The sequence below is a fragment of the Nothobranchius furzeri genome, chromosome 14 (assembly GCF_043380555.1).
Source record: "Nothobranchius furzeri strain GRZ-AD chromosome 14, NfurGRZ-RIMD1, whole genome shotgun sequence".
NCBI classification, from domain to species: Eukaryota; Metazoa; Chordata; class Actinopteri; order Cyprinodontiformes; family Nothobranchiidae; genus Nothobranchius; species Nothobranchius furzeri.
In genome coordinates this window covers 49,227,167-49,252,258 of record NC_091754.1, presented here as the reverse complement: position 1 = coordinate 49,252,258, position 25,092 = coordinate 49,227,167, and the positions used below count along the sequence as shown (strand labels likewise).

The following is a 25,092-nucleotide window of genomic DNA, read 5'->3' as shown; positions in this document are numbered from 1 at the left end:
ACCATTTATCAGGCCTTCTGGGCCATTTTGGGCCCAACACAGTTCCACATAGAGGCTCAAAGAGCTGTTTCCAGTTGTAACTGCTGTTTGAGAACATTTTTAAGGTATTCGTCGTGGTACTGGTGTTGCCTTTGTTCCTGAGATAACATTTCGTCTTTCAATGCAACTTCTCTACTAAAAATGTAACCGTTCCCCAGAGGATGAAGAAGAAGAAAAAAACAGAAATATAAATGGCTAACAATCCACTGGGACGGCCTTTGACCCGCAAACATTTCGGCTCAGACCTCTGACCCACCCGTCACCACAGGAGCCAGATGACCCCTGGCCGTGGGATCATGCAGTTCCAGGGGGAGAAAGGCCGAGGCCGGCGCTCGGTCTGTGATCATACGATCACTGAGGTCATGCTCTATAATCTTGAAAGCTGGGTCTCAGGTGGTAATTCACTTAAACCTGCAGCAGGATCTCCTGCTGAGCCTCTGATTCCATTAGAACAACAGCCCCGGAGCCTTTTTGTAAAGTGGTTCATTATGATGGTTTTCCATCTTTGCTGTTTTGTTTTTATTCGGTTTCTAAACACAGGAAACAGTCTGTAAACACCAGTGAGCGCTGGCGGGTTTGAGTGTATGTACGCATGTGTAGAACCTCAGGCGTCCAACAGAGAGGCTGCTCGAAGACACCTCTGAGAATATTGGAAACCGAATAGAGAGGATGGCTTGAGCCGGTCACTCCCTCTTTCTGCTCTCCTGTGATCTCATGCAGTACAGTGAATGCAAACTGGTGTGTCCAGACTCCTCCCGTTCCCAGTAAGTGGCCTGGAAATCCAGAGGACAGCTGGCGTTTCCTGACACCAAGCGGGGTCATAAGGGAAATGAGGAATTCTGCACATCTAATGCTATTTCCTGCTCCGACTCCCACACACATTTGTGAGACGTAATTCTAACGCTCGCGGAGAGATTTGCGTGTCTCCTCCTCCTCCTGCATTAGGCCCAGTTCATCCATGCCACAGCAGGAAGCAGTCCATCATCAACACTGTAATGTAACACCGAAACAAGTGTCCCTCTGCTGCTGAATGTGGTTTCATCATTAGCTGGCTGGAGCTTCACCTGCTGCCCTGTTGCACGCACCCACGAAGGAATAAATATACAAAACTCACACACACACACACGGTTACGCACACGTGCTGCTGGATCAAAGAGACGGGGGACATAACGCGAATAACAGGAGAGGGAACGACGCCTTCTGAAAACATCAGTGGGATTATTTGGGATTATTGTATCTGACTGGCCTGTAGCAAGTTGGAGTTTTGCTCACATCTCTGGAGGAATGTTTTCCTCCTACCAGGGATCAGAAGCATGACTCTGGTTGTTTTTTCCTTCCACATGACGAATGTGTCACCAGATTAGATAACCTTTATTTCTAGTGATTTCAGGCATTTCTGTGATAATATGCAAGCAGCACAAATGGAGACACACTCAGCTTTCAGATATTATCAGAAGTAAACAACCGATGCTTTTAAGTACATTAAGGTTGAGACTCCTCTGCTTTATGATTCAGTCCTTGATTCCATGTTTAGTCTACATTTAGGTGTCACTGGGCTCTGAAACACTTTCTGACATGTTCACGGGTTGTTTTTCATTTATTAGATAAGGGCTGCTGGTGCCGAGTGGGTCAGGAGGATGCCCACTAGAGGGAGCTCTATCATCATCTTTGATCAGAGACAGCAGCAAGGCCTCCAGGTCCACAGCATGAACATGCAGGACGACTGTGTGGTCGGGTTCTAATCTTTGGGTTTCTCAGCTGTGAGGAAGATGCCTCCTCTTCCTCTCCTGGCTTATACTCATTATGTGGAGATGATGGGTGTGTGAGTGGTAGGCAGAGTAGGGTGCCCTCTAGGGGTCTATGTGTGGTTGTCAAGGCAACAGACAGTACTTTTTTTTTCTTTTAAATGTTTTTTGGGTGTGACCTCTTGAATGTACATGGAATCATTTCATGTGTGTGTGTGTGTGTGTGTGTGTGTGTGTGTGTGTGTGTGTGTGTGTGTGTGTGTGTGTGTGTGTGTGTGTGTGTGTGTGTGTGTGTGTGTGTGTGTGTGTGTGTGTGCGTGCATTTAGATGGAGCAGATATCCGACGACGAGCTGGACCATGGAGCCGAGGAGGACAGCGACAAAGAGGACCAGGACCTGGACAAAATGTTTGGAGCCTGGCTGGGTGAACTGGACAAGCTCACACAGGTTAAAGCGCTAACTTACACACACACACACACCACACACACAGAAAGACTGGTGTTACACACAACCTGACTCAACCATAGAAGGAAAGAAGCACCTGTAACCATGGCAACCATAACACTGCTAATCCTGTCTCTTAGATGGTATCCTAGCAACTCTCACCCTTCACTCTGTTGTACAGATGTGTGTGTGTGTGTGTGTGTGTGTGTGTGGTGTGTGTGTGTGTGAGGACTCTAGCAGTCAGACGTTGTTGGATCCTCTGATACGGCCGAAGTTTATTTTTATTTTTACTCATTCCAGAGTCTGGATGACGGCCGGCCACAGAAGGCTCTGCAGAAGCCGCCTCTGAGGCAGGAGACAAACATAGCCAACTTCTCCTACCGCTTCTCCATGTACAACATAAACGGTGGGCCTCCTGTCCAGAACAAAAATTTTCGGTCCACAAATGACCAACCTCATTTTTCGTTCTGCTCGGTGTTTGCTCCTGCAGAGGCTCTGAACCAGGGAGACAGCGTAGACTTGGACGCCCTGATGGCCGATCTGTGCTCCATCGAGCAGGAGCTCACTACCATCTCCAAACCAAACTCAGCCGCTCGAAGCCACAGTAGAGGGCAGCAGAGGGCCCCTGGGGGCCGCAGCGCCAGCACAAAACACACCGGTGGAGGGGGGAGCAGCGGAGGTAGTCCAGCAATAATACTACCACCCATTAGACCTACTCCAGATTTATTTATAAAACTCATATTTTCACAAAGCTGAGATATTCTCTGATGTTAGGAAGATTATACAAATGATATTTTTCATGATTAAAGGCTCAAAATTATGAGATTACACTCATTATCTCACATTGCATTATATATATTTGCAAGGAAGAAAATCCTAACTTTTAGGATTATTTCTCAAATTTATCAGAAAAACTTCCAAATGTTTGCTAAAACTTTAAAAACACATGATTGTAATAAAAATATTATTGTGCGTTGTGAGGATATCTGGAGAATTGATGTTTTTCTTGCCAATATCAGAGCATTTTATACAAAGGAATTGAATCTCGGATTATCTCTTAATTTAACCTTTTTTTTTATAACTGATGTCTTTCTCCGTGTTCAACCCTTCTGCACCAGGAAGTACCAGTAGCAGCACCCGAGCATCACCAGCCAACACGGTACGAGGCGGCAGCGCTCGACCCGTAGCCTCCAACCTTTCCCTGGATGACATCACCTCTCAGCTGGAGAAGGCTTCCCTCAGCATGGACGAAGCAGCACGTCAAACTTCCTCCTCCTCCTCGTCTTCGTCTTCTGTGTCCTCTGCTACTCTCCGACGTCCCTCCTCCGGATCGTGCGGCGGCGGGCAGCACCGGAGGACGGGCTCGGTGGGCATGGTCAGCGAACAGGATGCTCCATCGCAGCGCTCCAGCATGAATTCAGCCTGCGCCTCGGCCTCCAGTATGGACTCTCTGGACACTGAGAAGGTGATGGGAGGAGACGCGGTGGACCAGAGCAGTACGACCAAACAGGGACAGAACCAGACCAGCTCAGAGGTACGACTGCAGGAGTGTGTGTGTCAGATTTGAGGTTAGCTCAGGGTCACTTGCATGTTTTTTAGCAACAAAAAACAACAACATGCAATTGCTAAAAGTTTTCAACGCGTCCTTTTTCTGGCCTTTGTTGTTCTTTAACTAAACATCCTGACTTAACGCGGCAAAATAAAATGTTGACACCCCAGCTAACGCTTGTACTCAAAAGGAGCGTTAACACTAAGCAGCTTGTTGTCGCATGCGCTCTCTCCCCATTGCATGTCTTTATTTGTTTGTGTGTTTTTTGTTTTCTTGTTTGCATCCTTTGATAAATCTCCGGCCTCCTCACACACACACACACCACCTCCTCACCTCTCCCGCCTGCCTGCTGCTCCCGACTCCCAGCATGCCACTATGCGACGGGCCAACGGTAAGACAGCCAGACGGCAGCTCGACTTCACCTCACGGGAGGGTGAAATGGATCGGGCTACTGTAAGTGTGTGAGTCTGCATGGTAGGGCTTGAAAGTGAGATGTTTGTATTTGAATTCTTTCCGTGCTATCATCGCTTCTTTAGCCACCGCAGCAGCTAATGACAGCCACACATTTCTCTCTTCACACTTCTTTATTAAAAACAACAAAACATCAAGTCACCTGCGATTAATAAGCCTCCAATCATCACCCGCCACTGACCTCTCTGTTTTGTCTCTTGCTCTTCTCTCTTCCTCTTCTCACCACCCAAGCATTCCTATCTGGATCGAGAAACCTCGCTCATTCTGAAAAGCATAGCAGGAAAGCCCTCTCACCTCCTGACCAAGGTGATTTGCTTATACACTCACTAATTGATGTGCGTGTGTGTGTGCTGCTTTCTTGGTTTCTGCATGCCTATGGTGGATAAACCAGACTGTACCATCTTTATGAGGTGTTTAGATGAGTTTTTGGGTAATGGTTCCCTAACTTTTCCCAAATCCAAGCAGACTAAACTTGTCGCTGTACTTTCTCTGATCTGCACCATTCTTCCGCAAAAAGATTGAGCGGATTTTAATGAAATTCTCAGAAAGTGATCTTTGGATGTTAATCTACAACTGATTACGTTTTGGACTCGACCTGATTAAAGACGGTAACTGCAGCTTGCTCTGTGGCTCAGTCCCCACTAAGCCCCACCCTCCTTAGTTACTGTTGCTAACCAGGATGAGCCATCGCTGCTAACTGGATGTTTGAAGTGAGAACGATCCGTGCCGAATCAGTTCCTCAAGAGTCTCTTGATAATTTTTGCATAAAACTAAAGTAACTATCTTCAAGAAACCATAAGAAATGTCATAACACCATTGGGTGTTATGCACAAAATTCCACACTGGATTTATGCAAAAAAAAAAAAAGAAACATGAATTTTGAGGCACGGATCTCCAGATCCAACACATTCTCACACCCAAGGCGTCAAAATAGGACGCGTGTGACCAAGCGTCAATATATGACGATTCGGGGCGCGTCAGGATACGACGATCAGGGACAAACAGCTGACGCAGCGTCCCAGAGCGTCCGTATCCGGCGCAGTTGGTGAGACGGACATTAGAACTACTTGTGAGCTACTTAACCTTCCCCTCACCCCAATTCTAACCTTAAGGTCACAGTTTATGGACCTTAAGGTTGGGATTTGGTTGAGGGGAAGGTTAAATAGTAGAATAAAGTCCGTGTGACCGCACGCGTCAAACAGTGACGCCAGCGGAGCCACGTGATCCAGCGTGTCCCTGATCGTCGTCTTCTGATGGGCTGGGGCGTCCCGAATCGTCACATATTGACGCTTGGTCACACGCGTCATATTTTGACGTCTTGGGTGTGAGAATGTGTTCCCAGATCACAAAGCAGGAGGGAAAACCTCATTTAGTGTCAGTCATCTGTAATGAGAGAAAAATGTTGAACACCAGATTCATTTATGTAGAGCAGAGTAACGTTTTATGTTAATTTACTATCCGCTAGCTTAACAATGGCCTGATTATTGGCTCGCTCAAGGAAGCTAATTAACGCGGCTTTATGTGATTGATTCTAAGGCCTTGAGTCTCTACTGCCTCTATAAACAGTCTAGATATGAGAAAATAACATCTACACATTTTCTGTCCGTGTTTGACTTATGTGCCTAAAACGAGCAATTTCAAAATGTTCCTATTTGTGACATCACAAATGGGGAAGTTTGCCTAACATCACGTCTCCAGGCAGGAGGATTAGCAGCTTTACTGTAAACCCCTGCTGGAAGTAAGAGCTGCTCAACTTATTGCAGCCTATCAGGGGATGGGTGGGTGTGGCCAGCAAAAGCTTGCTCTCTTAAAGTGACAGAGCCCTGAACCGGGTTCTGGAAAGTACTGAAACAAGCAAAACTTAAACGGGTGAAATCGCTTTAAGCAAGAAGGATTTACTGCGAAGAATTTTATGAACATGGTTTGTATCCACAGAAATATCATCTCAAGAAAAGTCGTAATGAATCTCCTTTAACTTCTATGACCTGATCTCAAAGATAATACAAGTTTATAGTTGCCACTAGGGTTGGGCGATGGGACGAATGAATCGACCATCAGCGATGGGCTGAGCCGTGACGGTTGTTTTTTTTTACAGGAGGTGGTTTGTTTATTTAGTTGTTTGCTTTGAGTTAATTTGTTAATGACAGATATTTTACACGTTACGCACAGAAAACATCACGGAGGAAACAATTAAGAAAAGATCTCCATCAGCACATCTGAGCCTTTTCTCACCTCCTTCTCCTCTCGCTGCTGACAGTGGGCGTGCTGAGGAGGGGCTCGGAGAGCGTCTGAAGCACTCGACATTGTGCACAACAGCGCGGCGTTGAGTGGAAAGCCTTCTGTCTTTCAGCGAGTCTGAAAGACTTCTGATTGTTTCATTTGGAGAATTTTTTTCTGATTTTAAACCTTTGACCAAAGTAGCGCTCGTCGTTATTCAGCACCTGCTTCGAGTGTGTCAGCGAAGCACGGATCCATCCAGAACATCCTCGAGTCTGTCTGAGTCCAAGTCCACTGGACCTAGTCCTAAACCTCATAACCTCTTCAGCAAGCTCCCTGGAGACGTTTGACTGCACGAGCTGCAGGTGACCAGTTCAGGTTTACGTGGAGCAGAAGGAAAATGCGTTTAGGCCGCAGCAGGTGAAATGTTCCTAATTTAGGTTAAATCTTTTAATTGCATTGTTTATGTTACTGGGGAACTCTAATCAGCATGTTTGGACTAAATATTAATTTAAATGAATGGAAATGTAACGGTATTGAATGGTTATTTATTATTTTAAAAATGAAAGTGACGAGGATAAATGGATCATGCGGTATCAGACCGCGTCCAAAAGCAGCAACGATTCATTTCATTTCCTACTCAAGCTCATAAAAGAAAGGAACCCAGTAGTCTTTGTTCAGGGAAAAAAACATTTTGCTTAAATAAAATACCACGAGGGTGGGGCACCACAATAAAACTAAGACGAGGCTTCTTTTTAACACAGTGTTTAATACGAGCCGTTTATACGCCACGTTACCAAACTATAAATACAAAATTAATCAAAAAGAAGCATCTAAATTTCTCTTCCAGCAAACATTTACACTGCACTTCTATTAAAAAATCTGTGTTTTGGGCTTCTTCTGTGTTCGCAAATTCGCCCGTCTTTTTTTGGACTGACGATTGGCGGTGGGAAAAATTGCCCAACCCTAGTTGCCACATTGAGTTGACTGGGTAAGCCAAAGCTGTATCCTGGGAAATTGTATATAAAAACTTTATTGATTATCCTTTGTGGATACCATGTTGCTTTAGCGTGTTCACTAGTCACATCGTTTTAGCATTTTTGTGTCTTGAAACATAAAAAAAACAAAATAACACAAAAGTGTTGCAGACCAAAGGGGATGTTCCAGCCAAAATTTAAATTTTGTCTGTTGATATATTTCCCAGAGTTAGATAGGTGGGTAAAAAAATAAAAAAATGTTAACCAGCCTAGTCATTCTCCTGACCCAGCTGTACTCCTTTAGCTTTAGCTTAGCATAAAACACAGTAAGTGAATGGATCCAACTAGCATTGTGATTAAAAACATCCTTAAAATCGCTGTGGTGATGCCAATTCTGCTTGGTGACCTAAATAACCATACTGACTGCAAGAGAAAACAATTAGTAACATTATTAACAATAGACATGTTTTCTATTTTGGGTGGAATGTCTCTTTAAGTCCTTCTCGATGGAGCTAGAGGGCGAAAATGTTTTCACAGAAACTGGAATGCTGTTGATTAATCCGTGTTTGGGGATGGTGTTTAGCCACCGGTCAAGTGTTAGAACTCAGTTTTGCAGATATTGAACTCAAGTGAGGTTTTCTTGGTAGATGAAGGTCAATCACAACACAAACGTCCATCTGATCACTGAGATCTTTCCTAAAGATGACCCAAAACACATGCTAGGCATATTTTTGAGCTAGAATAGATGTTTCCTGAAAACTTTTACACATTAAAAGTGTTTGAAAAAGCACAAGAATTAATCATGTTTTAAAACAGTTTTCTGTCATGCATGTGCTGAAAAACAAAAAGACTTGAGTGAAAATCTGCAGCCTGCGACGGATTTCCACATGAGCATGTAAGCGAGCGATCTGCAGCTGCCACATGCCCGGGGAGCGTAGACATCAGAGCAGGAAGGTGCCAGGATTTTTTTCCCCACCAGGCAGAAGGGGCTTTTCATGTTTCCTGTGGTGTAGTGGAGTGTGTAAAAGACAAACTTCTTCAGAATAGGAATCAGAATCAGTGCTTTGTCCTGTAGAGGGAACAAATGAAGCCGCTTGTGTCTGGAAACCTCCCCTAACCTCCTCTCTCACTCAAGTGTCTAAAAGCTCTGAGTTTAATTGCATTAATGTGTTTTAGAGTTGCTCATGTGAAAACGGGAGTCAATGGGGGGGTCGAGGTCGGGATAAGAGGCTTGCAGCACCCCTCACCCCCATCCCTCTCTACACGCACGCATCCTGAAATATTCAGCACTTCATTCACCCCGATTCCGCTCCACATCCCTGCCGCTGGAGTTTAGCTCCAGGGCTGGAGTCAGTCACGGTGTCCCCGCCTCGTCTCCATTGGCCGAAGGGTCCGGCGGAAGCTGCTCACTGGTTGGCCGAGCTTGGATTCTAGTATTTTTGCAGGGGGATTATGCTCCATCGATTGGGCACGCTCCCACAGCCCCCGCTGCTGTTGTACAGGGAGGCGGCGTGCGATGGAAGGAGGCGGGGGGAGGGCCATCATCCTTCTTACTGTCTCATTTGGGGGTTTTGTCAAATCGTCTCCAGCACACACGTGTCCGTAAAAGTCGTGAACAGTTTGACCTCTCCTCTTTCACTGAAGATTTTGGAATCACTGCAGAAATTGTTGGGGTTTTTTTTTTTTCATTTCTGGATCGTTTATGGATGTGTTTGGAAATGTTTCCATTTTTTGAGCGATTTTAGTATTCTTAAGTGGGAATCACAGATGCTCTTTGAAGTCATGCTGCATTCATCTGCAGCCCCTCGCCCTGTAGGGAATCTTCCACCATTGTCTACAGTTTAGAAGGATCAAAGGAAGCTGCTGCAGTTCCATATGAATCCGATCTGAAACCATAAAGCGTTGACGGAGCGCCGTTTTCCGAGGAAACGCTGGACCGATGTCACGGGATTTGGCATCGACTCTCGTATTTGTGTGTTTTTTCCTAAAACGTCTCCACCTGTAGAATGGAGGTGATGGCATCTTGCTGGAGGGGGCAGGTGAGCAGTCAAACATGAGTATGTTTCTGCATGGAACTCCTGCAGCTGGAGGTATTTTTATGTGCATGAAGACCTTTTGTACTCCCGGCGAGACATTTTTGGTGCTAGACGAGTGACTAACCATGCTCCTTTGTGTCCATCTAGGAGGAACAGGCTGCCAAGCTGAAGGCAGAGAAGATCCGTGTGGCTTTGGAGAAAATCAAGGAGGCTCAGGTCAAAAAGGTAGCCATTATCATAACCGTCGAGCCCCTCTGACTCATATAATATACGCTGTCTTGTCATATTCGCTGCGTTTCCTTTGAACTTCATTCAGGCGCCGGAGAAAATAGGTCATTGCGGTGTGGATCTGCTGGGGAGGGAGCAAAGAGATGTGTTAGTGAAAAGCTGTTTTTGAATTCCCCCACAATCCCTCCATTTCAGCTTTTCTGTTCGGGGTACAACTGGAGCACGTCTCCATTGGGAGACGCAGGACTCCCAGTTTGGTCAGAGCTCCTACCAGTGAATGATCCGTTTATGTGAATGGGAGTAATGTCGTGTAACAGAAGGGTTTCATTTTATACACAATGAACAGCTGAAGCTTTAAACCGTCTCAGATAAAGAGCCATGATGCAGCTGCAACCAAAAAAAAGCACTAAGAAGACTGAGATTCGTACAAAATGATCAATGATTCAACTTCTACTCAAACATTTCATTTGTTCTTTAAAAGAGGTTTCTCCGCTTATAAATGTAGGTCAGCCTTTCCCATTCTGAGCTTCTGCTTTATCTTCTTATTGGTTTGACTTTTAGTTCAGTCATCTGCACAAGATGACTGATTGGAAGTCTGGGTCGCAGTGGGAGGGGCAGTGGGAGGGGCTACAACAGCTGGTGGAGGAATGGAGTTTTATCAGACCTCCCACCAGTAGACTGCAGCAGAGGGATGTCAGATATTTATGGATGCACAAGACGATAAAATTACTAGTTGAGGGGGAAATATCCAGTTTAATTTCAGCCGTTTTGACGTCTGTTTCTGTCAAAGTTACAAATAATCAATTTGAGAATGTTTTACGTCACACAGGACGGATGAATGAGCAGTACTGCAGTACTTAAACCCTCCATCAGAGGGCAAAACACAAATATAGGATGTTTTAAATGGACACTATGCAACCTTTTCATATTTTAAAAATTATTTCCTTAAACCAGTATGTGCTTGAATGACCCTTTACAGGGTTCATGAAGTGTCACTCAGACCCCCACCGCCCTCTGTGGCAAGAATATCGCACTTGCAACTTCAGAGTGCCTGATCGGTTTCAGAGTGCCTGATCGGTTCCTGTTGGACATAGTAAAGTGGAACTGACATGCCTGGCACTGCAGTCTGCTTCCAGCATGTTTTCTGCGTGTTTTAGTTTGTAAACACAGCTGATTTGTTTGATTTAGTGATGAACCTCTCCTGTCGAAGCTAATGAAGGAACACTCGCCCGGACGCTGGTCAGTGGAGCCCCCCTCTGGAGCCAGGCCTGGAGTTGGGGCTTTTACTCATGGAGCCCGACTGGGCACAGCCCAAAGAGGAGACATGGGCCCCCTTTGCATGAGCTCACCACTCGTGGGAGGGGCCAAAGGAGTTGGGTGCATTGTGTGTCAGGTGGTAGCTGAAGGCGGAGAACTTAGCGGTCTGATCCTAGTCTACAAAATCTAGCTCTCGGCACATGGAACGTCACCTCTCTGGTGGGGAATGTGGAAACTGGTGTGTGAGGTTGAGAGGTTACAGCTAGATATAGTTGGACTCACCTCAACTCATGGCTCTGGCTCCAGAACCAGTTTCCTCGAGAGGGGTTGGACTTTCTACCACTCTGGAGTTGCTCCCATTGAGAGGTGCTGAGCAGGGGTGGGCATATTTGTTACCCTCCATCTTGGTGCCTGGACGTTTGGGTTTATCCCAATGAACGAGAGGGTAGCCTCCCTCCGCCTACGTGTGGGGTGGATGGGTCCTGACTGTGGTTTGTGTTTATGCACCAAACTGCAGCTCAGACTACCCACCCTTTTTGGAGTCCTTGCAGGAGGTACTGGAGAGCGCTCCTTCCGGTGACTCCCTCGTTCTGCTGGGGGACTTTAACGCTCATGTGGGCAACGGCAGTGAGACCTGGTGAGGTGAGATCGGGAGGAATGGCCCCCTAATCTGAATCTGAGTGGTGCCTTGTTACTGGACTTAATGGATTGTCCATAATGAACACCTTGTTCAAACATTAAGGTTTTCCATATGTGACTCTTTGCACCAGGATGCCTTAGGCCACAGTTCGATGATCGATTTTATTTTTGCTTCATCTGATCTGCAGCCGCATGTCTTGGACACTCGGGTTTAAGAGAAGAGCAGAGCTTTCAACTGATCACTACCTGGTGGTAAGTTGGCTTTGATGGTGGGGGAGTACGCTGGTCAGACCTGGCAGGCCAACACGTATTGTGAAGGTCTGCTGGGAACGTCCGGCGGGGTCTCCTGTCAGAAGGAGCTTCAATTCCCACCTCCGTCAGACTTTCGAACACGTCCCGAGGGAAGTGAGGAACACTGAGTCCGAGTGGGCCATGTTCTGTGCTTCCATTGTTGAGGCGGCTTCCTGGAGCTGCGGCTGCAGGGTTGTCGGTTTCTGTCGTGGTGGCAACCCCCTGGTGGACACCAGCTGTTAGGGATGCTTTCAAGCTGAAGAAAGCGTCTTATTGGGTCTTTTTGTCCTGTGGGACTCCAGAGGCAGCTGATGGGTACCAGCAGTTCAAGCAGAATGCTGCTCAGGTGGTTGCAGAGGCAAAAACCCGGGCATGGGAGGAGTTCGGTTAGACATTGAAGTAAGACTTCTGTGTGGTTTCAAGGAGATTCTGGTTCAAAACTGAGGGGAAAGTAGTGCACTACCAACACTTTGCTGTTGACAACTACTCGGATCGGTGGGCGGAATACTTTGAAGACCTCTTCAATCCCACCGGCACGCCTTCCAGCGAGGAAGCAGAGTCTGGGGACGTTGGGTTGGACTCTCCAATCTCTGGGGCCGAGGTCACTGAGGAGTCGAAAAACTCTTGGGTGGAAAGGTTCCGGAGGTGGATGAGATCAGGTCGGAGTTCCTTAAGGCTCTGGATGTTGTGGGGCTGTGCAGGTTGATGCGGCTCTGCAGTATTGCGTGGACATCGAGGACAATTCTACTAGATTAGCAGACTGGGGTGGTGGTCCCCCTATTTAAAAAGGGGGGCCGCAGAGTGTGTTCCAACTACTGGGGGATCACACTCCCTGAGCCTCCTTGATAAGGCCTAATGATGGGTTCTGGAGAGGAGGGTCCGTCGGACTGTCAAACCTCAGACATGAGATGAGCAATATGGTTTTCGTCCTAGCTGTGGAACACTGGACCAGCTCTGTCCTGGATCCTGGAGGGTGCATGGGAATTCGCTCAACAAATCTACATGTGTTTTATGGATTTGGAGAAGGCATTCGACCGCGTCCCTTGGGGAGCCCTGTTGGAGGTACTCTGGGAGTTTGGGGTACCTGGCCCTTTGATACGGGCTGTTAGGTCCCTGTATAACCAGTGTCAGAGCTTGGTCCACATTGCTGGCAGTAAGTCGATCTTATTTCCTGTGAGAGTTGGATTGCGCCATGGCTGCCCTTTATCACAGATTCTGTTCATTACTTTTATGTTCAGGATTTCTAGACGCAGTCAAGGTGTTGAGGGGATCTGTTTTGGTGGACAATGGATCGGGTTTCTGATTTTTACAGATGATGTGGTCCTGTTGGCTTAATCAGACCGTGATCTCCAGCTTTCACTGGAGTGGTACGCAGCCCAGTGTGAAGCAGCTGGGCCTCTCGGCTCAGGCTGCTGCCCTGTAAATCTAAAACTGAAATGCTGTTTGTGCTGCTCTAAAAGTTAAACGCTTTGATAAAATACATAATCAGTTTCAATCAATCATTCAATCAATCAATCAATTAAACTTTATTTATATAGCACTTAATCATTCAATACATGCAACTCAAAGTGCTTAACAAATTAAAAAGGCCCCGCATACCCACATTCCCTCCCATCCCCAGAGTTTGCTAATTGCTAATATTGACTAGCAGCACTGAGCTGTTTGGAACTATTCAGGGATACATGAACCATGTGACCACGTGTCGGTGAGTTCATAGGCTTTGGTAAAACCTTGATTTTATTGTTATTTAGCTGAAAAACCTTTTTAATAATTGTTTCTGACACTCTGAGTGTTTCATGCAGGCTGAACATGAAAACAGTCTGCTACACCTATCTCCTGCATTAGCTTCTGATAGAAAACAGACGGTGAAACTCTAGGATTTGAAAAGCCGGATCTACGTCTCGCTGTCACTTAACGTTCATGGACTCACCCGTCTTCACTGACGACGTGAAAGGCTGTTGTTGGTTCAGCGTCCAGGAAACGGCAGAGAACGTCTCAGCTAGTAGAAGCTAACCGTTAGCATTATCAGCGTCACCACACAGCAGAACTCCTCCAAGCTTGTGTTATTTGTGGAGATGAAAGATCAACATTGAAGAGCAAATGGAGTCAGTGGTAGAGTTGTGTTGCTGTTAACTAATCAAAGGTGAGATGTCCAAATATCAGGAAATAAAACTCCAAATCCTGTCATCTGCTTTATCCTCTGGCTGACTCGTGCTTCCTGAAACAGGTGCATCTGAGAACCCCACCCCCCACCCCGAGTACAACTCACATGCATTCATTCCTTCTAGAGACCACTGCAAATGTATTGATTAAACAAGCAAACCACACCTTTAAAAATGATTTTGAACATTTTTATTTTAAACGGATGGTACTTCTAAAATAAAAAAATTGAAGAAATGTGAAATTTATTATTTTGCCACAAATTAATACATTACCATGACTGTCCCCGTCCTTTCTCTCCACCAGCTGGTGATCCGAGTCCACATGTCAGACGAGAGCTCCAAGACCATGATGGTGGATGAGCGGCAAACGGTCCGACAGGTTCTCGACAGCCTGCTGGATAAGTCCCACTGTGGCTACAGCCCGGACTGGTCGCTCGTAGAAACCATTAATGAGCTTCAAATGGGTAAAAAATACCAGACAAACTTTCTTTAGGGTTTCTTTCTATTGGAAGTTTAATTCAATAGTTTAAGATTCTGCTACTTACTGAAGAAAAAATTTCCACCAAACTTTAAATTCCTCCTGTTTTCTTCTTCCCCAGAGCGTATTTTTGAGGATCACGAGAACTTGGTGGAGAACCTGCTGAACTGGACCCGAGACAGCCACAACAAGCTCATGTTCATCGAGCGTATTGAGAAATACGCTCTGTTCAAGAACCCCCAGGTGACGTCCATTAAACCGCTCCGGTTGTGATGTAAAACGCTCCTCTCACACAGAGGCCGTGTTTACGCCTGCTGAGAGTGTTTGTGTGGGGAGAAGTAGGTCAGAGCTCTAAAGCGAGTAAAGCTGAATAATTTATTTAACGTTAGATGAGGTATGCTGCCAGCTTCAGCCCCCTCTTGTCATCTCTTCACTTCTCTGCTCCCTTCACTTCCAGAACTACTTGCTGGGGCGGAAGGAGACATCAGAGATGGCTGATAGGAACAAAGAAGCTTTACTAGAGGTGGGATTCTGCACAATCACAATATTTTCCGACATATTCCAGTCTGGGAGCACCGTGTCGATTTGTCTCTGTCTTGGCGTCTGTCAGGAGTGTTTCTGTGGAGGCTCGGTGTCTGTGCCAGAGATCGAGGGAATCCTGTGGCTCAAAGAAGATGGGAAGAAGTCGTGGAAGAAGCGCTACTTCCTCCTCAGGGCTTCAGGGATCTACTACGTCCCAAAGGGGAAAGCTAAGGTCAGCTCAGACCTAAGATTGTGGGCGTTACTCACACACACACACACACACACTAATGATGAGGGGGTTATGAGAACCAGATCCATGCTGTCAGCTCTGTGGAATTTCCTGTTTTGGGATCAATCACTTTGAAGAGCAGATGCAGAAAACAGTGCATGTCTGTTGTTGTTTATTCAGCTAGAACAGCTGTGCACATGTGCTTCACTAACACGCTGCAGTTTGCAGGGACACAATCAGTCGGCATTATGAGAAAACGCTTACTGTCTCCTCCTCTGCAGGCATCCAGAGATCTGGTGTGCTTCCTGCAGCTGGACCACGTTAACGTGTACTACGGCCAGGACTACCGCAGCAAATACAAGGCACCTTCGGACTACTGCCTGGCCCTGAAGGTGAGCTGCTACTGTCTCTGAGACGAGAACACATCTTCACACCTGAGACCTTATCAGTAAGGCTAACTGAGCGAATATCATTATGCTGTGTCCATTTTCTGATGAGAGGAGCATGAGCATGATGATTTGGGTTCGTGACTCTGCCATGGTTCGTAAATTGTGAAATAATGGACAATTATTCTCAGAATTTAGTCTTTATTCACTTTCGAGTGGCCAAAGAAGACTTAATAGACTGTAACATCTAGATGTATCTATTGCTGTAGCACCCCCAAATCCAGAAGAAGTCCCAGTACATCAAGTACCTGTGCTGCGACGATGTCAGGACTCTGCACCAGTGGGTGAATGGCATTCGCATTGCCAAGGTGGGCTGTAACCTGAGCAGATGCTCATAATGAGATATGTATAGGAGGTAAAAATGTTTCATTATTTTGTTTCCTGTTGATGTGTAGTATGGCAAGCAGTTGTATGTGAACTACCAGGAGGCCATGAAGAGGACAGAGGCTGCCTACGATTGGTCCTCTCTCTCTACCTCCAGCATCCGATCCGGCTCCAGCTCTGCCAGCATCCCTGGTTAGTGTGTTTGTTTATGTTAGCAGGAATGAAAGCGGTTAACAGCAATAGCATGCAGTACCGCCCCCTTTTTCCCGTTCCCACCTTTGATCTACGTCCTTATGCTTGTAGAACAGCATGATCTGATCCAGAGTAGGTGACACAAAAACAGGCAAACTACCTTATGAGTTGATAATTAGTATGGTAAAAATTCATAAATCAGTAGGAAAACCCTATCCCTCTGTTCGTGTTTGGCTTTTGAATTTTGGGCATGGAAAGGGCTCAGAGCTCAAAATAAAGCCGTAAACTTCAGAGGTGAGAAAGCTCACAGGTGACAGCTGAGGTAAAGCACTGCAGTGTTCACTGGCCAACCTGAAAACTTCCAAGATATTGAAAATATTTGATTTGAAATAAATTAAATTTGTTCTCATACCCTTAAATAAAAAAAAAATAACCACCCTAAAAGACGCCAAGTCCAATTTAGTAAAAAAAAGAAAAAAAAGAAAAGCTGACGGACATTAATGGTCCCAGAAAGAGAAATGGAAAATAATTTGCAATAATAAAATTCCTATGGCTTACTATATATGCTAGTATTTGGGATGTCTGTGATCCAAAAGCAGAACTTAGTTGTTGGGCAGAACCACGGTTGTCTTTCAAACTGTTTCCACATGCAGTATCTGCTCACGGCTCAAAGAAAAGCCCATGTCTGAATCGTCCAACGCCATTCCAAACAATCCTCGTTCCTAAACCGCCATCTTTGTAGTTTTTCTCCATCGCAGCTCTGGTGCCAAGCTTGGCCAATGTCGCTCTACAAACACAGAGCGCTACAGTTAACCTGCTGAGGCCACAATGGTAGACGTGGCTAGACCGAGCTGCAGGGCAAAATCTTGTTATTGCTACAGTTTGTTTTGATTTCTGAGCCAAAATTCCTACAGAACTCTGATCAGTTGGGCTTATTTATATGTCATCAACAAAAGTCATCAGAGACCAGGAGTCTTAACAGCAGAGGGGTGATGTTCTAGTCTGTAAGGACCTGAACCTCCTCCCTGAGGGTAGGGTATAGAACAGTCCATGATCAAGGTGAGAGGGGTCAGCTGTTATCTGACCTGTGCGTCTCAGAACCCTGGAGGGGTGTACAGGTCGTGTGCTGATGGGAGGTTGCATCTGATCACCTTTTCTGCTAAGCGCATGACGCGTTTGCAGTCTTGGCTCCCACATACCACAGTGATGGAGGAGGTGAGGAGTGACTCGATGATGGCCGTCGTCATGGTTGGCATGCAGTTTTCTCAGCTGATGCAGAAAGAACATTCTCTGCTGGGCCTTCCTGATGAGGGAGCTGATGGACATGTCCCACTTGAGTTATTGCTTGATGGTGGTTCCAAGGAAGTGGCAGAAGTTCACGGTTGGGATGGGGGAGTCTGTCAGTGTTAGGGGGGGCAGTGGAGCAGGCATTCTCCTGAAGTCCACAATCATCTCCACCGTCTTCTGGGCGTTCAGCTCCAGGTTGTTGTTGCTGCACCAGAACGCCAGACGTTCCACCTCCCCTCTGTGTGCAGGGCTCAGTAAATTGAGTGTTTTAAGAGCTTAATATATATATTAACTCTACTTATGACCAATAAGCTGTGATACTCTATCTGAATATAGAATATCAACCTGCTTGGTCTTTACGGTGTTTATCAGAAGATTCTAGGCTTCTTTATTTATTAGGGGATTGTACACACTTTGTTTTGACTCAGAAAAGAGTCGGGTTTATAAAAGTAAGAATTTATTTTACCAACAATTAAAACATGACAAGTTAACTAACAATTACTGTGATGGATGGAACTAGATGTGATGTATAAACCTGTGTGTGAATGCGATGTTAGTCAGAACTTCCGTATCTAGGAGAGCTGAGTTCTGGATGCAATAGAATTTGGTTTGCGTTAAGCTATGAAGTTGATTATTATCAAAAACACATCAGACGCTATCTGTGTGTCTACTTCACCCATTCTCGGAGACCCTCTTTGTGGATCCGAAGGTCAGGGAGGTCGGCTGCCCTCTGGCACTGAAGGGCGGTAGAATACAGTGGCACAAACTCTTCAGTCCAGAGATGTCTCGGGTCACGACAGATGGATGGAACCGCACGTCTGGGACTCTTAAGGAGTCTAAACAATATCAGCTTGTTCTGCAGGAACTGTTTCTGTATCAGCTTTGCAGGTGCAAAAAGATTTAGACGACGTGTCAAAAGCTTTGATGGTTAAAGAGGTTTTTGCTTCAGATGGCCGGTCTGAAGCTTTCTCTACAACTGAGGAATCACCAGAGTGATCTGGTTTTAATGTTCTCATGTTATGATTTGTGTAGCCAACCAGAGGTTGACAAGTTGAGGAATATTACCAAGAATCTCAGAAACACGTCTTCCTTGATACCGGATGCTCTGATCTGGGGTAAAGGACTATCTATGTGTCACGTGTTTGACTTTACTTTGTCCTTGTGTGAGTGCAAATGGTGATGACCTTGTCATATAAACATGCTGAAACATATTTCAGTCTTTCAATGTAATCATAACATAACATTCATTTCAAACTTCAATCACTCAAGCACAGATTAATGAAAGCATTTCATTATATTATAATCATAAGTAGCAATAAACAAATGTTTATTTAATGATTATTTAACTTATAATTTTTAGAAGATAATATTTAATTTAAGAAATCATTCTTTGATTTAGCAACTAATCTGAGCTGCGAGTGTCGCTTATTCAGAGGCATGAAGAATCCTGTAGGACGATAAGGGAAGATTGGACCTTGAGGAGAAAACATTATTGTTGACAATTCATTATCTGTGTTCAGAGCTTTAGAGAGGCTCTGAGCTCCAGCTGATCAATCAATTTCCCTCTGGGATCACTGAAGTTTTTTTGAATTGAATTGAATTGAACGGGATGAAGGCAGGCCAAGGGGACGCATGCAGTCTCGTGTCTCCATTTTTACCAGATGTTGAATGGTCAAACAGTACCTAGAAACTGATCATAGCTGTACATTACAAGACTCATCCCCATCTGAGATGAGGCCAATGATGGTGGTGTCATCTGCAAACTTGACCAGTTTCACAGACTGGTTAGTCTGGCAACGCTCCATTGACGGCTCTCGGTTGTGGGGCGGGTTCTACTGTTGTCTTTCAAATGATCTCCGCATTCCACTGGACAATGAATGTGACATACTCTTGTTTCACTCTGTTGCATCATCCCACCCACCAGGCATATAGAGTGCCCTGACTGGCCCACAAAGTGGATAAAGCTCTGTGATTTGTTCACTAAAGCTTGGTTTATGCTTGGCGCATTCACTTTCCGCGCGGTGATGCGGCTCGCGACTGGAACGTGCTTCACAACTCGCAGCGTTTATGGTTTGTGCGGCTCGTCTCTGCGGTGAGCCAATATTCTCCCAAACTGAACGGGGCAGCATGGAGCTCTACGGCAAGCATCCAACACTACACCATAGTAGAAGTAGAAATTACTGTTTACAACACGGCATTTCAGCATTTTTAACAGTGTTCTCGTCTTTTCCGACAGTGCGAGCTATTTCTCTCCAAGAATTATTAACAACATGTTGATCACGGTGATCTTTGAGAGCTGAATCATACAATTGTCTGTATTTACGAACCTCTGCCGTACTAGTTCTTGCCGGTCCGCCATGTTTTTCCGCGTCTGTCCGTCCGCGTGGTTAGAAATTTTCCGAGTTGCGCGTTGCGGAAATTCTGGGCCGTGTGGAGGGGCGTGGTTGTTAAAATGACGCAAAATGACGCAACTTTTCCGCGCGGAGCCGTGCGGACCTCGCGGACGCGTCAAGCATAAACCAACCTTAAGCAGATAGAGCACTATGATTGGCCCACCATTATGGACCAATCACAGCTCTTTATGTGTTTGAAACCCCTCTAGAGAGCTGTGATTGGCTAGCCAGAATGCTGTTGGGGCTGCAGAGGTTCCAGTGGAGCATGCCTAGACCAAACTTTGCAAAGCAAGAATTTGGTCTAGTTCACTAGGCTACAGACTGGTGGCTGGAGGTACAGTAGTGGGTGTAGAGGGAGAAGAGTAGGGGAGGGAGGACGCAGCCCTGGGGGGTTCTGATGCCAGTGGTCCAAGTGTCTGAGACATTCCTTCCCATCCACATGTGCTGTCTCCTATCTGTCAGGAAGTCTGTGATTCACCGGCAGACGGGATCCGGCACATTCATTAGGGATAGCTTGTCTCTAAGGAGAGCTGGGAAAATTGTTAAATTTCGAGCTGACATCTACAAACAGGATCCTTGCTTAGATTCCTGGAGAGTCCACGTGTTGCAGGGTGAAGTGGTTAATTGTGTCATCCACAGATCTGTTAGCTCTGTAGGCAAACTGCACTTTAGAAAAATCACCAAGTCCACTTGATATTGTGTCCAAATTCAAGCCAACTGTGTGCAAAGACCATAGGTCCCAGTAGTAAGCCCAGAGCAGCGCCATGATGAACTCTAGAGCTTCTTCCATTATTAACACAGTCAAACTGGACTCTTGTGAGAAATCTAAGCCTTAAACACACTTCTCCCTTAATCCCAGCATCACATTCAACCGTCTGTAGCGCTGGTATCCGATAAGACCACGGAGGTCGCGAGAATATCATTAGTAACGTTCACCAGAGCTGAGATGAGCTCTAAAACATGACTGAAACACTTCAGATTACTAATGTGTCGATGCTAACTTTGAGGTTGTTTATAGAGTTAGCTCAAGCTTCTGGATCAAAACCAGATGTCTCGATTAAAAGTAAAGTAAAGATTTTGTCTTGTCAGAGTCCCAGTCCAATCATTCGGGTCATTCGGACAGCGGGGTGGACACCGGATCTTCTCATGGCCGCTCTCAGAGTGTGGTGAGCTCCATCTTCTCTGAAGCCTGGAAGAGAGGAACCCAGATGGAGGAAAGCTCCAAAGTATGTCAACAGTCTGGTTTGTTTAGCTGATTGAGTTCTTGTTGCTGATCTAACCCGATGTTTTCCCAGCAGATGAGATCGGAGTCCTGCCGCGGGTCCACGCATTCCTCCCACAGCCACCGACATCACAGCCAGCACTCAGTGGACCACCCCATCCTCACGCCGTCTCCACAACCTCAACAACATCCACCACAGCCCCATCAGACACCGGTGGAATCCCAGACACCAACCCTACCACGACACCAGCCTCCGTCTCCTCAGCAGGCTCCCCAGATGCCTCCATCCGAACCACCACAGAGTCCCAGTCAGCCGCTCCCATCTCCACAGTCCAATAATGGTTACAGCTACCTTCCCCCACAGCCACCACAGCAGGAGCTAACTCCCCCTCCCCCTCCTCCTCCTCCTCCACCACCACCACCACCTCTTCCACCAGTTCAAACAATGTCACACCACTCGTTGGCCCCCACCATGTACAAGTACAGCACCATCACGAGGCTGCAGAACCAGAAGACTTCTCAGACTGCCAACCATCACAAATTACCCGCTCACCTCAACGCTCAGCAAGTCCTCCCGCCCGCTCCAGCACCTCGTCCACCAGAGGTCGTCAAACCCAATGTCAACCACATCGCTGCCAGGACAAATGTCCCGCCCCCACCGCCACCGCCTCCTCCACCGTGCATGCCCACCCCAGGGTCCGCTATGGCCGTGTTGAGGTTCGGGCCTCCCAGCCCAGCGGCTGCACCTGCCTACGTGTCTGCTCCTTCATCTGTTCCTCAAATCAACGGAACGTCATTTCCTCCCCCTCCGTCACCTCCTCCACCCCCTGCACCAGCTCCCATTAACGAGACCGTTTACACCAACGGGCTGAAGCAGGTGCTGAAGGAGCGGTTCCCCAGCCCACCACGAGATCTCCTGTCTCCTAACGGGGATTTAGAGGAATCCCCGCCTCCTGCTCCAGCGCCACCACCCCCTCCTCCACCTCCTCCTCCTCCGCCCCCACCACCACCTCCACCACCCCAGCAGTTCTTTGTGCCGACCCAGTTCCCACCTCCGCCTGGACCCCCTCCAGCACCTCCCAAAACCTTCACCCCTGGGTTTCTCCCTCAGACTGCTCCTAAACTAATGTCCCCAGTTGCGCCCTTTCCCCCTGCTCCACCTTCTGCACCTATGATGGTGCTGGCTCCACCGCCCCCACCTCCTCCACCGCCCCCACCTCCTGGGCCTGCTGTACTAAAGAAGCAGCTCAGTAACCCCCCACCCACGCTGCCCAAAATGAACAGCGTGTCTAAAACAGCAACTGCTCCTGCAGGAGCAGCCCCTGCCATGTCTTTGGTCAAGCAGCTAGCGAGTCAGTTCCCTGGAGCTCCATCCCAAGCACCTCCACCTTCAGAGTTCCCCAAAGCCCCCCTCTCCCCCCCTGCAGTAAAAACCAAACCCAGATGGCAGCCTGTGGGGAGCCAGCAGCTCCAGTCTCCGGAGTTCCCCCCTCCTCCCCCTGCAGAACACAGCAGTGGCTTCCCTGCATCTCCTCCTCCTCCACCACCACCCCCAGCACCTGTCACAGGCCCAACACCACCACCTCCTCCTCTCCCTCCTGGAAATCTGGGCTCCCCAATGAGGCGATCTCCATCTGGTTCCTCCAGTTCGGGCACAAAGAAACCACCTCCAACCCCTCAGAGAAACTCCAGCATCAAGTCCAACTCCTCCACCTCCTCCTATGAGGAGTCGAGGAGAAACTTGCTCAGCAAATTTGCTCCTCAAAGCAACACCTCCTCCTCATGTTCCATCTCCTCCTCCAATGGTTCTCCTTCCAAGGAGCCCTCAAATGGACCTCCTGCTCCTCCTAAACCAGGAAAACTCAACCTGTCCAACCTCCCTCTGGCCCTTCAGGCCAAAGTGAGCCAGGCGAAGCAGTCCGGTGGGGACTTCCCTTCCCCACCACCCGAATGTGCCTGCTTTCCTCCACCTCCCCCGGTCTCCGAGCTCTTCCCTCCTCCTCCACCTACAGGAAATGACCTCTACAGCGGCGGACCTCCCAGGGTCGCTGTGGTGAACCCCCAGCCCCAAGCTCCCCCTCCTCCGCCGCCCGTCTCCCTTGTAAGCAACTCGATATGGGGAAAGAACTCGTTGAAAAAGGCTCCCCCACCCACACTGGGCCGGCGTAGCAATGCCACCCCAGAGCCTCCACCTCCCACTTCATCACCTCCACCCACATCTCCAAAGGGGAGCTCAGGTCAGCCCAATTTCTTGGAGGATCTCAGTCAGACGCTGAAGCGAAAGTCGGTCAGTCGCCAGGCTGGGAAGCTGGACGTTGTGGGGACGATGGACGACATGGCGCTGCCTCCGCCACCCCCCGAGCTGCTCCTGGACCAAGGGAAGCAGAGCAACGGAGGAAGCGTTGGCTACATGTCGGGAAACATCTCAGGCTATGCAACGCTACGACGAGGACCCCCACCTGCACCTCCCAAACGAGGGGATGCTACCAAACTTACAGGCTGAACTCCGAGGTCGGGACTTAATGAACAGACTTACATATATATAAATATATATGAAAAACCAAACCGATCATGGTCAAATGTGTTTTTTTTTTACCACGCGAGGCAGCGTAGGTCCTTTGAGCAGTTGGTCTTTCAGATTGCCGTTTATAATCCGTTGCCATGTAGGACGTTACTGGATCCAGGTGTGAGCCCAACCACATCTTTGCTTCTTCGCCATAACGTGTGTAAAGGCAACAAAACCCCGTCAGGACTTTTGTTTTATCCGCTTTGATACTGCATGGACCATTGGCTGTAAATCATCAGGCTGTTCCAAGGTGTGTGTGTGTGTGTGTGTGTGTGAGAGAGAGAGAGAGAGAGAGAGAGAGAGAGAGAGAGAGAGAGAGAGAGATGCATGTTTGAGGTAGTTAATGAGAGTCTTTGTGTGTGTTTTTATTTGCTTTTATATAAAATAATTTAAAGAAGATTTGTTTTATAAATGTCTTAATGATCTGATCTACGGAGGTCTGCTGAGATCAGGACGTTGGAATGTATGCGAGAGGCGACTTCAAACATTTGTGCGAAAACTCAAGAATCTCTAGACTGTTTCACCACTCGGCTAATGCAAATCAGAAGGACGCCTTATTCCCAAAGTCCTGCACAGAGGTCAGAAGCTAAGGGGAGATATCTTCCAAAGTCTGGACTGTGCAGATGAACAAAGAGGTGTAGGCCTGTGATGGTGTGTGTCTGTGGAGTGTGTCTACGTTCCTTGTGTGTTGGCTGGATTTTGGACCTTATCCTTCAGCTTGCATCTGTACAGCTGCTTTGCTTTGGTGTCCACCATCGTCTTAAATCATCAACATCTAGGAAACAGACTGAGATCTCATCTCCTTGCACCAGGCGGTCCTGTTTATGGAGGTCTGTTTCATGTACAGGGCATCAAATCATGTATTTAACAACCCATCATCAGACTTAAGTGCTTTCAACTCCGTTTCTTCATGGTGCCGTCGCTGCCTCGTCAGGATGTTTTTATCTATAGAAGTCTACGCAGCAATGCTTTTATTTTGAAGGTGCTGGTGCTGTCCTAATGATGACTCTAAATGCTCCAGGATGGCGTATCGCTAATATTTCACCCCTGAACTCCACAGGAACATGTGCAAGTCAGTTTTGTTTCCACTTGAAGGCTGTTTATCTTTTCTTATAACCCAATAATCATTCTAGACAGGAAGTTTGTGGCGGTAAGTTGTCAGTGTGCTGGTGTGAACATGTGAGGGAAAAGTGAAGTTTAAAAAAAAAAAGAAGGTTGAGGATCAAGTTCTGATGTTTCCTCTTGCATTTAAACTGAAAATCACAATATAAATGTTCAAACTAGACCTCAAACTGGTCTCCGAGTCCTCATTTGTTGGATTTAAAGGGACAATGTGTAGTTTTTTTTATCATTAATCTCTGGAAGTATCCATCAAAAT

At 47.0% G+C, this 25,092-nt stretch overlaps 1 protein-coding gene across 7 annotated transcripts in view; it reads left to right on the top strand.

Moving 5' to 3' along the window:
• raph1b (Ras association (RalGDS/AF-6) and pleckstrin homology domains 1b) overlaps positions 1 to 24,443 on the top strand; it is a 68,126-nt gene extending 43,683 nt beyond the window's left edge. For 3 of the 7 annotated variants that reach the window (XM_015952633.3, XM_015952635.3, XM_015952634.3), the window contains exons 3-18: positions 2,112 to 2,231; positions 2,529 to 2,634; positions 2,719 to 2,907; positions 3,347 to 3,762; positions 4,144 to 4,230; positions 4,480 to 4,554; positions 9,626 to 9,703; positions 14,360 to 14,519; positions 14,655 to 14,776; positions 14,991 to 15,056; positions 15,144 to 15,287; positions 15,566 to 15,676; positions 15,940 to 16,038; positions 16,126 to 16,246; positions 21,016 to 21,152; positions 21,222 to 24,443. In XM_015952633.3, coding sequence (XP_015808119.1) covers positions 2,112 to 2,231; positions 2,529 to 2,634; positions 2,719 to 2,907; positions 3,347 to 3,762; positions 4,144 to 4,230; positions 4,480 to 4,554; positions 9,626 to 9,703; positions 14,360 to 14,519; positions 14,655 to 14,776; positions 14,991 to 15,056; positions 15,144 to 15,287; positions 15,566 to 15,676; positions 15,940 to 16,038; positions 16,126 to 16,246; positions 21,016 to 21,152; positions 21,222 to 23,651 — 4,461 coding nt within the window. In that variant the 3' untranslated portion in view covers positions 23,652 to 24,443. The remainder of the gene's footprint in view (positions 1 to 2,111; positions 2,232 to 2,528; positions 2,635 to 2,718; positions 2,908 to 3,346; positions 3,763 to 4,143; positions 4,231 to 4,479; positions 4,555 to 9,625; positions 9,704 to 14,359; positions 14,520 to 14,654; positions 14,777 to 14,990; positions 15,057 to 15,143; positions 15,288 to 15,565; positions 15,677 to 15,939; positions 16,039 to 16,125; positions 16,247 to 21,015; positions 21,153 to 21,221) is intronic. The other 4 variants (XM_015952637.3, XM_015952638.3, XM_054743127.2 and 1 more) reach the window with 4 other exon arrangements.
• The last annotated feature ends 649 nt before the right edge of the window (positions 24,444 to 25,092 follow it).